We start from the raw sequence: 12,072 nt of genomic DNA on the forward strand, positions 1-12,072 counted from the left end.
GTCAACTGCTCAGAAACACTCACAATAGTAAAATAAAATAAATAATTTGATTGTGATTTGAAAGATTTGATTGTATTTGATTATATGACCCCACTAAAATAATGAACAAAATGTGAATCATTATAATTAAGTGTATGGCCAAGCCGGAAACATAGAGTGAGTCGGCAGTAAGAGGGCTGTTTCTCGTCGGATTGTAATTCATGTAACCTCATCCGGCAATTCAAAACCATCAAAACTTAGCCCGACGCTACCAGTAGTTTGTAGTTTTGGTTTTGTTTATCGTTCTGTTGTGATGCCTGCTGAAAATCAAAAATGGGACACTTTACAGGCCTTAAAAAATTCCCCGAAGGGAAATATCACATACAACCCGTTCTGGTCGGAAAGGGGCGAGGTGAGTTAGCTATACTAGCTAACTAATACTAGTTAACGTTAATGGCTAGCTGGCTAGTTAGTGTTAGAACTAGCTGTACTCTGGTTAGTGTTAGCCAGGCAAAAAATGTCCCTACTTGTTTAGCTAGTAAAACCGATAACCGGCTGTACCGAATTTATTTATTTAACTAGCTAGCTCAAGTGTCAGTTTATTTATCTGATTTATTCCTACCACGACAGTCTGTAATGAGGGCAGTTAACTAGCTACCACAGTTTACTAAATTACCATTAAGACTAATATATGAGGCAGGTGCACGCACGGTTGTTAATCAACGTAACGTTAGTCAACGTTATTTAATGCGTCATCGCAAACTAACCTACATTATTTCATCGGTTAAAACACAAGATACATACTCACATACACACACTGCTGCTATGTAATTAAGTTTATTTGCTCAAGTACTCTAGCTACTTGGCCAATTTTGAGATGGTGGCATTTTTATTATTTCCATGTCACACTACTTTATACTCTAATACAGTTATCTGAATATTGACCACCAACACTGCCTAATGTTTAGTGTTTTTTAAACATAAGGGCCTCATGCCATAGTGTATATTTCATTTAGGTTAACTGGTGGTGTCTATATATTTAAGATTGTATTTGACTGTTTAAAATAAATAAAACAAGCAACATTGAAACTTCCATGATATAAAAACATTGGAGATTAGTGGAGGTCCTCCTCTCTTAAATACAAAAATACCTTCCCTACATTTTATCCATAAAACACCCATGAATGCTGTACACTTGAGGTTTTATTTATTTGTGTTCTTGCAGCATATTTTGGCAGGATGCAAAGAGGCCCTCAGCCTGTCCTCGACCTCTGGGATCATACTGGACCGTCTCGCCACCTTGCCCCTGCAGAAGTCTTGCTTTCTGGGCTCCAGCTCCGGAGACTCCAGCCCCGGCCTCTCTGAGGAGATCTCCACCTCAGTTTCCTTTACAGGATCTACCTCCGACCTCAACGCCATGCACACCGCACTTTCTTCAGCCCCGTCTTCAAAGACTGAGCGTGAGCAGGCAAGTCTTCCTGAATATATGCTGACTTTTCTGTGCTTTTTGCATGCAAAAGGAAAAAAAAGCAAACTAAACCATTTTTATATTTTCTGATCAAAGGAAGATTAAATGAAGACTTCTTGAATACCTTTAGTGATTTGCCAAGGCTTGTTTTTGGAGCTAAGTGGTATTTTTATCCATGCATTGAGAGAGCAAATATACATTATTTAAATATTAACCTTTTTTTGTTGTTGCACAATGTAATTGATTTCAGGAAGTCATTTACTCCGTTTTTACACCATTTGGGGTTTGCAAATTTATATGTGTGTGTGTTTACTTCCCTAAAAAATGTCTTTTTTTTTCTTCTTTTTTAATGATTCTCTGATTGAACTCTGAATTGGTCTCCCTGTTTGAATTTCTCACTCTTATCCTTTCTTACTGCGCTGCAGGTTGTTAGTGATGAGGCAAAGGATGAAGATTCAGAGGGAGATGTCAGTGAAGTTTCCAGTCCTGCGTTATTACCTGGGATTTCCCTGCTGTCGCCCAAGGCCATGGTGATGACGGGCCGCATTATCAAGTTTGAGGTGGAACAACGAGAAAAGGCCAAGGTCAGACACACTGATTCATATTTATTCCACTGAAATACCCAACTCAACTTCAATGGCTGTGGTAACAAAAAAAGTTTGTTTTATGATTTAATAGACTGTTTCAAACAAGGGCATGTGCACAGACAAAACACTGTGTAATGTAAGAACAGAGGATCTTTATATTGGAAAATAAAGCATGGATTAGATCATTCAGAGTTACACTGAAACAACAATCAACAGAAAACTACAAATCCTTTTGATTATACATTAATGGTTAAAAAGTATGTCACACACAGATAGTTTAGACAAAAAGTAGTTTATTTAACTAAATAGACTAATAACACAACTTAACTCAACAAAAGTGTAATGGTGGGGTGCAGTGTATAATCTTTTAAACCCACTGGCCCAGATATTTGTATGGGCCTTGTTTACTAAAGGTGTGATAATCCTGATATGTAGACATGAAGCTCTGCTGTCTCACCCGACTGATGTCTTATATCTCTCGGGTCAGATGGCACTCAAACAGCGGCAGGAGATGCAGGAAAAGTTGGTGGCGGCGGTGGCCACATCCGAGTCTGAGCAGCTGAAACGCTTTGAGGAGTTCATGGAGCTGAAGCAGAGGCAGGAGTACCAGAGCATGAGGGACATGATGGACAGAGAGTAAGAGCCATCGGCATTGATGCAAATTCTAAAATGTTGTTTTAACATTGCTGAAATGTTGTTTTTGTGGTCTGGTTTACCATTTTCTCAGAACCAAAGAGAGCATCGGGCGTCAAGAGAAGCTGAAGGAAGAGCAGCGACACAGAATGAAGGTATTTGTTTGAAGTTACCGGTGGTGTTATACAGATGTTCAAATAGTTAAGTAGTATAAAAAAATGTCATGAGTTTTGAGCCATTTATTATGACAATATAATTTGCATGTGTTACCTAGATAGATATTTTGCAAGATTACAATTTTACAACCATCTAGTGCTCCCTAAAGTACCTTCTCCGTTCTGGAAGTTTGTGTAGACAGCTTCATATGCCCTGACTGATTCACGATAACGTGATAACATCTGTACACTATAAACCCATTTTGTTCTTTGGCGCCAGATCCTTAACCTGCGTCTGAGGGAGGCGGAGCAGCAGCGCCTGCGGGAGGCGGAGCTCGAGCGTCAGCGGCAGGCTGACGGCCGGGAGCGCCTGCGTAACCTCAACACCATCCAGGAGGAGATCCTGCAGCTCAACCAGCTGCTGGAGCCGTCCACGCAGACCAAAACCAATCTCCCACCGGCCATCCTCAGCTCCTGCTGCACCCGCGGGAACCAGCTCTGCTCCCAGCTATCAGAGGTGGTGCGGAAGACGGCAGAGGTCAGTTTGACTCCTGATGCGTGGCTCCTTTCCGATGCTGAAGGGTAAAAAAAAGTCTGGAGAGAGGTGGAAACTCATCGTGGTTGTGTTTGAAGGGCTCCTTTTGTTTTTCCAGGGCGAGTTCCCCAGCGTGGAGGACATGACCGTGGCCGAGCGAGCCCTCCACGAGATGAGGACGCTGATCCGGCTGATGCAGGAGGAGGTCGCCAAGGCTCAGGAGAAGAAGAAGAAGGAGCAGGAAGATGAAGAGGAGCGCAGGAAGCAGGCAGAGCTGCAGGCGCAGCAGGAAGCGCAGAAGAAGGCGGCGGAGTCGGCCAAAGAGAAGGCAAAGAGGAAAGGTGAAAGAGTTGGATACTTCACTACGCTAACGACTCCTTTCTCATTGCATGTATTCGCCTGATTTTTTTCTATATGAATAAATTAATTTATAAGTACTTAGTTTGTAATCCTAAAATTTACTAAGATTTGTCCGTTGTCCTCCGACAGGGCTGCAGAACAGCGCTGAAGACAGCACGCTGAAATGGTACAGGCAGCTGCAGGAGTCGGCTGCTCAGTGTGCGCAGTCCTACGAACAGCTCAACTCCCCAAAAGACACCCAGGTGAGTTTGTGCTTCAATAATAACATTGTATTTATATAGCACCTTTTACACAAAATGCAATTCAAAACTTAACACATTTAAAAAGAAAAGAGCAGACAATTAAAACTGCATGATACATATTCAGCTTTACTGTTTGAACATGTTTAGAGGAGGGCTTTTTACTCATATTTGGATTCAGCCATAAAAGAACTTTGCCTAAATAAAATACAGGCTATAATAAGCACATTTTAAATAAACACAGGACCTAAATAATCAAATAAAAAAGAAAGCAAACAGACCTCCGTCTTTGATACTCTTATGGAATTGGAAGGAAAGGACAGTAATGGCTATATTTAATATTTAACTTGTGAGCTGGACTGTGTAAAGTTGCTTTTCATTTTTCTTCTCTGGACTCAAAGACAAAGAAGCTGAAGCTGGAGCTCCAGAAAGCGGCCTCCATCCCCGTCAGTCAGATCTCCAGCAACTCCGGATCCCAGCTCCGAGAAATCTTTGACAAGATCGACAAGCTGCTGTCTGGGCGGGCGGTGGTGTCGGGGGGCAGGTCTGTCTCCACCTCCCAGCATCCACAGGGCCTGGACTTTGTCAGCTACAAACTGGCTGAGAAGTTTGTGGTGAGTTTGTTTTAATTAATTATCCCAGATAAACCTGTGGAAAAAGAAGGGAAAATGTGTGATGAAACACCAAAACATGGTCATCCAAAAGAACTCATTGTAGCTGCACTTTTTGAAAATATTTACTTACAATGCCGTTTCAGATTATGAGAACAAAATATAAATCAACGTATTCATTATGATATATTATTGTAGATCAAACTGTCCAGCACTATAAAAGTATTTTAAATCAAATTTGAATAATTAACCACAAGTAGGACTGCAACTAATGATTATTTTCTTGATTAATCGTCTATAAAAAGTCAGAAAATAGTAAATAAATGTCCATCCCAGCTTAAAGTCCAAGGTGATGGCTTTAAATATCTTGTTTTGTCCAAAATCAGAAAATATTCAGTTTAAGATGATATACAACAAAGAAGAGCAGGAAATCGCTGTATTTGAGAAGCTGAAAAAAGCATTTTTGATTGCAACAATTAATCAATTATCAATATAGTTGGCGATCATTTTTCTGTTGACTAATCATTACAGCTCTAACCACAAGACTTCTTTTGGGATTGGATTTTTTTTCTTTTCATTTTTGTAGAAACAAGGAGAAGAGGAGGTGGCCTCTCACCACGAAGCTGCTTTCCCCATCGCCGTGGTAGCCTCCGGCGTCTGGGAGCTGCACCCTCGAGTGGGCGAGCTCATCCTCGCCCACCTGCACAAGAAGTGTCCGTACGCGGTCCCACATTACCCTCCGATGAAGGACGGCACACCTGTGGAGGAATACCAGAGGTCAGAGAGAAAATGTGCCGCAGCACCTTCCTTTTTACTCGGTTGTCATCAGTTTTATTAATCCCAACGATAATTCCTCAGGATTCTTGGATACCGCGTGGACGACTCCGGCGTTGAAGGCCAGGACAGTTTCCTGAAGAGGATGTCAGGGATGATCCGTCTCTACGCTGCCATGATCCAGCTGAGGTGGCCCTACGGCTCCAAGCAGGGGGTAAGACCAATCTCACTTCCTGTCAGGCCCGTCGTGCGCCACGTTTTCTAAAAACATTATTAAGCTCCTTTTGATTCTCTCTGTTGACTTGATGTGTTTCAGTCTGCTCCTCACGGTCTGAACCACGGCTGGCGCTGGTTGGCTCAGATGCTCAACATGGAGCCTCTGGCTGACATCACGGCAACACTGCTGTTCGACTTTCTTGAGGTAAATCCTGTTCCTTATTTATTTTTATTTTTTAACATTTTTTTTTGTTTTGTTTAGAGACATCAGCATTGCTGTTTCTATACACACATGCGTGTTTCATGTTACTGTGTTGTGAAGCTTTATTATTGGTCGGGCTGGTGATGCAGTTAAATGTATTAGTTTAGCGGATGAACGCAGCTGTGGGTTAAAAATCAAAACTTTAGGGTTGATGTCTCTGGTTTTGTTGGTGTGTCTTCTTCAGGTCTGTGGTAATGCTTTGGTGAAGCAGTATCAGATCCAGTTCTGGAAACTCATCCTGCTTCTTAAAGAGGAATACTTCCCCAGGTACACCCTCACCCTTAAAGTTTCTCACCAGTCTGTAAAATATTTTTCCAGTTTGTTTTCCTCCAGTCTGATGTGTTGAGTGTTGGTGTCTGCAGAATTGAAGCGGTGACCGAAAGTGGACAGATGGGCTCAGTCATCAGACTCAAACAGTTTCTAGAGGTACGCTATGCACTGCTAATGACTCTTATTGACTTATTGATTTACATTTTTTTTTTTTTTTTTCTTTTTTTTTTTTACTTGCATTAACTCAAGCTGTGCTCTTTAATCAGTGTTCTATATGTGGGACATCTTTCAAATTGCTTCTTCAAACCTTTTCAGATCTTTTATAAATAAATAAATAAGCACACTGTTTATTTCCAACATCTCTGATGACCAATCCTGGGTTCAAAATAGCTTCAACAATTAGGGCTGGGCACCAAATGAAATACTCCGATCCTATAAGTATTACATTATTTATCTTTCGGTACCTGAAAGCGTGTAATCGCAAGCTTATCTGACCTCTCTGCATGTTGATCGACGGCAGAGCTCCGACACACACACACACACACACACACACACACCCACACGCAGAGGTGCGGACGGAGTAAACTTGAGCAAACTACATCAGCTCTGCAGTTTTGTTGTCACAAGTCACAGTGAGTCATGGCAATGCCGATGAAGTGGTTACAGTTATTCAAAACTTCACGCAGACAGCGATGTATAAATAGTGAGGCGAAAGCGGTCTCGGTGCTGTTGACGTTCCACTTCCTCTGAGACGAGCAGGCACAACAGTGGTTCTATGCCCTGGTGACTGGCTGAGGTTGTAACGCAAGGCAACTTTATTTCTACAACACCTTTCAGCAATAAGGCAATTCAATTACATTCCTTTGCATTTTAGTTAGTTCAACATTAGCCTGTACACAAGGTCATTTGTTTCTCTTTTTCAGTTATTTTTGGCCCAGTTAGAATTGATAACAATCCTGATTATCTGTCTGGTGCACCCCTATCCAAAAGGACAGCCAGTGTTACTAATGTTACTCTGAGTGAGCAGTGTGAACAAAGTTTTGGTAACTGTTAAATATTTGAAAGAGACTTTTTTTTTTTTTCATAATACAGAATTAAGCATTTAAATGCAGTTATGTAGCCCCTCCGTGCTGCAAACTTTGAACAGGTTATTGAATTAAATAGAAAAGCGTAAGCAGTAATGAATGAGGCAGAATAAGAAAAAGACTTATCACTGTACAAACTTTATTTTAGTGATGTCAATCCTGGTTTTTATTCATCTAAATAAACTAAACTTTACGTCCCACGCGTAGACTTCGCTGCAGAGCCGGCAGATCCGCCCGCCCAAAGGCCAGCTGAGCTCCATGTTCTGGGGCTCCTGATGGAGGAGGAGGAGCCGTGTTGGATGTTGCTGCATGACGCCATTTAGGACTGAATGAGGCAGAGAGGAGGCTGTGGTCTGATACTGAGAAACTGAGTCCTTTGTGGCGGGACGGAGACTTGAGTCAGTGATCCCAGGGAGGAACGGTCGGAGCTGCTACTGGAGGAAGATGGTTGTTCACCTCTGTTGAACTTCGAAGTAACGCAGCTTCTAAGGCTAGTACAAATAATGCCAGCTTCATTTGATGGACAAGGACACAGTGGAGGACATTGACCGTTTAATGGAAAAATATTATAAATTGATTAATTCTACATAATCTGCTTAAATGGTTTTCTACATCTTATGGCTTTAGAATATAGTTCCAAAAAAAAGTCCAGGTTTCTCTTTAAGGTGGTAATTATGTTGAGATGTAAATGTTCAGGCTGAATGCTAGCAAATTGAAACATTTCTCTAGTGTTCAAGAACAAAATGTTGAAGTTTTATTTTTGTTAGTTTATTATGCCGGCAGGGAGGGAGAAGCTTTTACTCTTAATTGGTCACTGTTTTTATTTGAACAGTCAACGTACAAATCAAAATTGTGTTGAAGGATGTGAACTTCTTTACCATTTGTTTTTAAAATTCCACCATGTGGAGCAAAGATGTGTTGGGTCTGAGCTGTTGAATCATTGTAGATGAAGTTTTAAAGATTAGTAATGTGTATAAATGAGGTTTAACTGATGAACAGCATTAGTTAATATTTTCTAAGACACAAATGATTTGTCATGTTGAAACATATCTTAGCATGATTGCACTTTAAAGTAAATTGAGTCATTAAGGAGCAGGGGTCTGATTATATGAAATTTCGATTATACAGGTGTATTAGATTGTAATCTTCATCCATAAACCAAATGTCTGAAATTAAACCTCAGTTTGGATACTTCTAATCCTGTTAGTGATCTGTTGTTTCTGATATGTTGTACTTAAAACACAACTCTAGGTTTCATTTTTTATTTTCAACTATGCACATGAGTTGGTTCAATACAATTAATATGCAGTTTACATATTAAGTACATTCAAACTGGCAGTTCACCAGTTCTTACATTTTAGCTTAAAGAGAACACCAGCAGAAGAGCCTATCGAGTTCGCTGCCAGACTGATCCTGCATCAGTTCCAGAGAAACAATCACCTGAAAGAAACGAGAGATCTCATGGTACCTGTAACCCCTTTTATTCCAGACAGAGCGGTGATGATCTGAATGTGTCTGCTTTAAATTAAATGAATTTAGCTGATTTTTTTCATAAATATAAGCTTGTAAGTACTTGCAGGAACAACATCTTTGGTTGACAACCACTGAAATAAACCATGTTAATTAAACAAAATTATACAGTACTGTGTGAAATAGCATTTTTGTGACACCATTAAAGGCCTGTAAATGTGTAAAACTCATTCTACACATCTGCATGGAAACTCTGTAGCCTGTCTTAAAGGAACAATACACTGTTTTCCCCATCCCATAAAGCAAAACTGTGCAGGAAGTTGTTAGAATTGCTTTATCAAAAGGTATGACTAACAATTTGTTTTGTTTGTATTCTGAAAATATGACTTTATGGTGTTAAATGTTTTGTTTGCATTGTTTCAGTTCCCACAGTTAACCAGTAGAGGTCAGTAAAATGCCCTAAAATAAACAGATTTGAGCAGCTTGGTTATTAAAGGGTAAAATGATCTAGTTGCATACAGTATTTTGGTGTGTGATCTCTTTATTTTCATAAATGTCTGCAGTTAACAGGTTTACACGCATGTGTTTCTATCTGGGGAAAAAAAACTATTGTCAAACCATTTTACAATTTTTGCAGGACTTCTTGCTTCCTGCCACCGGTCACTGACTGTCTTGGCTGTTTATTGTTCAGTCTTTTTGAGGCTGGAATCTCGGTGTTGTGCGGTCTCCTTCTTTCACCGGTTTGCCTCCAGTTAAGTTTCAGTGCTGTCGGCCCTCGTGATTAAGCGACGCCCTCTCCATCCGTCGGTACCAGTGTTTGACCCTGGTGTTAGCCATCATGTCGTCAAACGCCTGCAAGCCCTCCATCACTCGGAGGACACCAAACACCGCCTGCCGAAAGACAGTAAGGGTCGGGATGTTTATTACGCGCTTACACTTGAACTTTTATTCTTTTATTTCATGCCGGTCTTATTTTATTTTGGCTGTTGTCTGTTTTTTTTATATAAAGCACTTTGAATGTGTGTGTTCTCTCACCAGGTCCGCCAGGTTGGGTTGATCTCCACCCATGAACTTCCTCTTCTTGCCGATGGCTGTCACCCAGTCGTTGACGGCCTTGTAGAGATCCTGCCTGACGTCGTCCTGCAGGTTGTGTCTGTTGTGTCCAACGAAAAGTAAAAACACTATTTTGACATCCAAAATAAATAATCTACAAGTCCTAACTACTAGAAGAAACTTCCAGGAAACATTTCCACAACTGGATCTCTCTCCAGACAACCTCAACTCACTGATAACATATTACTTCAACGTACCGACTTTTCAGCCTTTTGGCGATGACAAACATGGCCGCAGCGCCAACATATTTGGCAAAGAAACCTTCAAAAGTACCAAACTTTCCCTCGCGCACAATGTAGTCAAAGGATGCCAGGGCCTCGCCGGTAGTCCGGTACACGTTGGGAGATATGAGATGCACAAGCCAATCATCGGCCCACTGACGCCACTTCATCTCCTCTCTGAAAACAAATAGAGAGCAAACACAGTATAATTTCCCTTATAATTGCAATAAGACTTTAATGTCATTCATATAAACTTTACTTTTGGGATGGGGACTAACAGTTACATATTTGCAGAATAATTCCAGATCATCTTTTATTAGTGTGCTACACAGACTTACTTCTGCATCCCCTTCTCGGGGTATATTTCCGTGGTCTCAGCCTCACCCAGCATCACCCAGTACTTGTTGTTGTACTCCGTCACCTCCTTCCCACGTTCGTTCACAGACTTCATCTCAGGGTAGCAGTGAAGGATCTCAGACATGCTTCTCTCCCTGGATGGTAAATGGGTCCCATTTAAAAAGGGTCAATGCACCCAAATTACAGAAATATAGTTTATTTTCTCCCTTACCTGTAGTGTAGTGTTGTGTGTGTGTGTATATATATATATAAACGTTTTGTTTTGTCCGACCAACAGTCCAAAACCCACAGATACTCAGCTGATTATCACCCATGACTGAGAAAAGCATAACCTTCTCACATTTGAGAAGCTATTTTTTTATGTATTTTAGGTTCAAAGATGAATAAAAAGATTGGTTCTCAAAAACAGTTGCAGATTGATTTTAACAGTAAAGTCTGTGGATCCAGTATATCTCGGATGTTTAAAAATAAATAAATAGGAAAAACATTTGGTTAAATTCCTAACAAGGTTTTAATATTGTCAAAACTATATACACCTCTGTGGTAAAAAAAAAAAAAAAAACTGGCATTGTATACTGGTCACATAATTATTGAGAAGAAAAAAAAATACATTTTCATATCAAGCAAGAAAAGCTACAACTTACTTGTTAACTAAATATGTCTTGAGGGAGCTGATGATGACAGACGAGTCATTCAGTTGCTGCAACAAAAGACAAAAGGACATGGATGTTTCTTTGAGAAAATAACTGCACATTAATGGAGAAGAAATAAATAACTAGTTGGATTTCTGAATTAAAAACAATAACTTTGTTGTCAGGCTATAAAAAGCTTGAAGCAGCTCTCTGGTGTTTTGGTTTTTAATCCAGTTTGAACTACATGTTAACACTGGTTTTGTGTTAGAAAGGCGAGTTCCTTCCTGTGAGTGCGAGGTTACTTAAAGAAATATTCTAACAGTAGAAGTGTCAGCAATATTAAAATAATATTCATTTGTAACCTTTATCTGACGTGAAGAGACTCTGTTTTTAGCAGCCTTACCACTTCGCCATCCACCATCAGGATGGGAACTTTTCTGTACACCGACCACTTGATCTCCTTCCTCATCACCGGGTTCACCTCCACGACCTCGTACGGCAGCCCGTGGTAGTCCAGAAACGCTCGCACCTTGCTGCAGAACGGGCAGGTCTTGTACTGATACAGGGTCAACCTCAGACCTCCTCCTGAGACCTGGAACCAGGCAGCGAAGAAAAAATAAATACATGTAGTGACGGAAAAAGGTACAGTATTTGCCTACAGAATTGTTGTGGAGTAGAGGCATAAAGTTTCATGTTTTCATTGAAATTCTGTAAAGTAATGTACAAGTACCTCAATATTGTACTTATGTACAGCACTTGAACCACATGGTAACTAGTAAAGCTTTCAAATAACTGTAAATGGGGTAAAAAAAAAAAAAAAAAGATACAGTAGAGTAGAACGTTTAAAATGGAAATACTCAAAAAAGCTAGCTAACTAACTTAGATTAGGTGACCCTGTCTGCAGCCATGGCGTTGTGGAGGTTTTCTATTAACATGAACATGTCTGTTGTGGCCAGCGCTCTGTTCTCCTCCGCCATCTGCTGGGGCAGCAGCATCGGAGCCAGCGACTCAAACAGACGGAACAAAGTGATCAGGAAGGCTGGCTCCGTGATCGGCTGCAAACAGGACACGTTTGAAGCTGTGGTGGAGAGGAGGTCACTGAACA

General features: G+C 40.7%; 2 protein-coding genes across 3 annotated transcripts in view; one reads left to right on the forward strand and one right to left on the reverse strand.

Annotated features, from left to right (window-relative positions):
* The first annotated feature begins 186 nt into the window (after positions 1 to 186).
* Positions 187 to 12,072, forward strand: part of gle1 (GLE1 RNA export mediator) — a 17,650-nt gene continuing 5,764 nt past the window's right edge. Inside the window, exons 1-15 of one of the 2 annotated variants that reach the window (XR_004656796.1) lie at positions 187 to 391; positions 1,205 to 1,447; positions 1,873 to 2,031; positions 2,522 to 2,670; positions 2,762 to 2,822; positions 3,103 to 3,360; positions 3,476 to 3,698; positions 3,847 to 3,959; positions 4,358 to 4,570; positions 5,154 to 5,344; positions 5,426 to 5,555; positions 5,658 to 5,762; positions 6,004 to 6,086; positions 6,182 to 6,245; positions 7,382 to 7,724. Coding sequence is in view for 1 of the 2 variants with exons in the window: in XM_034872887.1 (XP_034728778.1) it covers positions 293 to 391; positions 1,205 to 1,447; positions 1,873 to 2,031; positions 2,522 to 2,670; positions 2,762 to 2,822; positions 3,103 to 3,360; positions 3,476 to 3,698; positions 3,847 to 3,959; positions 4,358 to 4,570; positions 5,154 to 5,344; positions 5,426 to 5,555; positions 5,658 to 5,762; positions 6,004 to 6,086; positions 6,182 to 6,245; positions 7,382 to 7,450 (2,160 nt within the window). In the remaining variant the exon portion in view is untranslated. Of the gene's footprint in view, positions 392 to 1,204; positions 1,448 to 1,872; positions 2,032 to 2,521; positions 2,671 to 2,761; positions 2,823 to 3,102; positions 3,361 to 3,475; positions 3,699 to 3,846; positions 3,960 to 4,357; positions 4,571 to 5,153; positions 5,345 to 5,425; positions 5,556 to 5,657; positions 5,763 to 6,003; positions 6,087 to 6,181; positions 6,246 to 7,381; positions 8,247 to 12,072 lie in introns of those variants that run through there. The other variant, XM_034872887.1, reaches the window with a different exon arrangement.
* The window catches only part of ptgesl (prostaglandin E synthase 2-like), a 4,594-nt gene continuing 964 nt past the window's right edge, over positions 8,443 to 12,072 (reverse strand). The window contains exons 2-7 of the mRNA XM_034872908.1: positions 11,371 to 11,559; positions 10,980 to 11,035; positions 10,317 to 10,469; positions 9,955 to 10,155; positions 9,680 to 9,797; positions 8,443 to 9,535 (exon numbers count right to left, since the gene is read on the reverse strand). Coding sequence (XP_034728799.1) covers positions 9,404 to 9,535; positions 9,680 to 9,797; positions 9,955 to 10,155; positions 10,317 to 10,469; positions 10,980 to 11,035; positions 11,371 to 11,559 — 849 coding nt within the window. The 3' untranslated portion in view covers positions 8,443 to 9,403. The remainder of the gene's footprint in view (positions 9,536 to 9,679; positions 9,798 to 9,954; positions 10,156 to 10,316; positions 10,470 to 10,979; positions 11,036 to 11,370; positions 11,560 to 12,072) is intronic.

Source organism: Etheostoma cragini, chromosome 5, assembly GCF_013103735.1.
Source record: "Etheostoma cragini isolate CJK2018 chromosome 5, CSU_Ecrag_1.0, whole genome shotgun sequence".
NCBI classification, from domain to species: Eukaryota; Metazoa; Chordata; class Actinopteri; order Perciformes; family Percidae; genus Etheostoma; species Etheostoma cragini.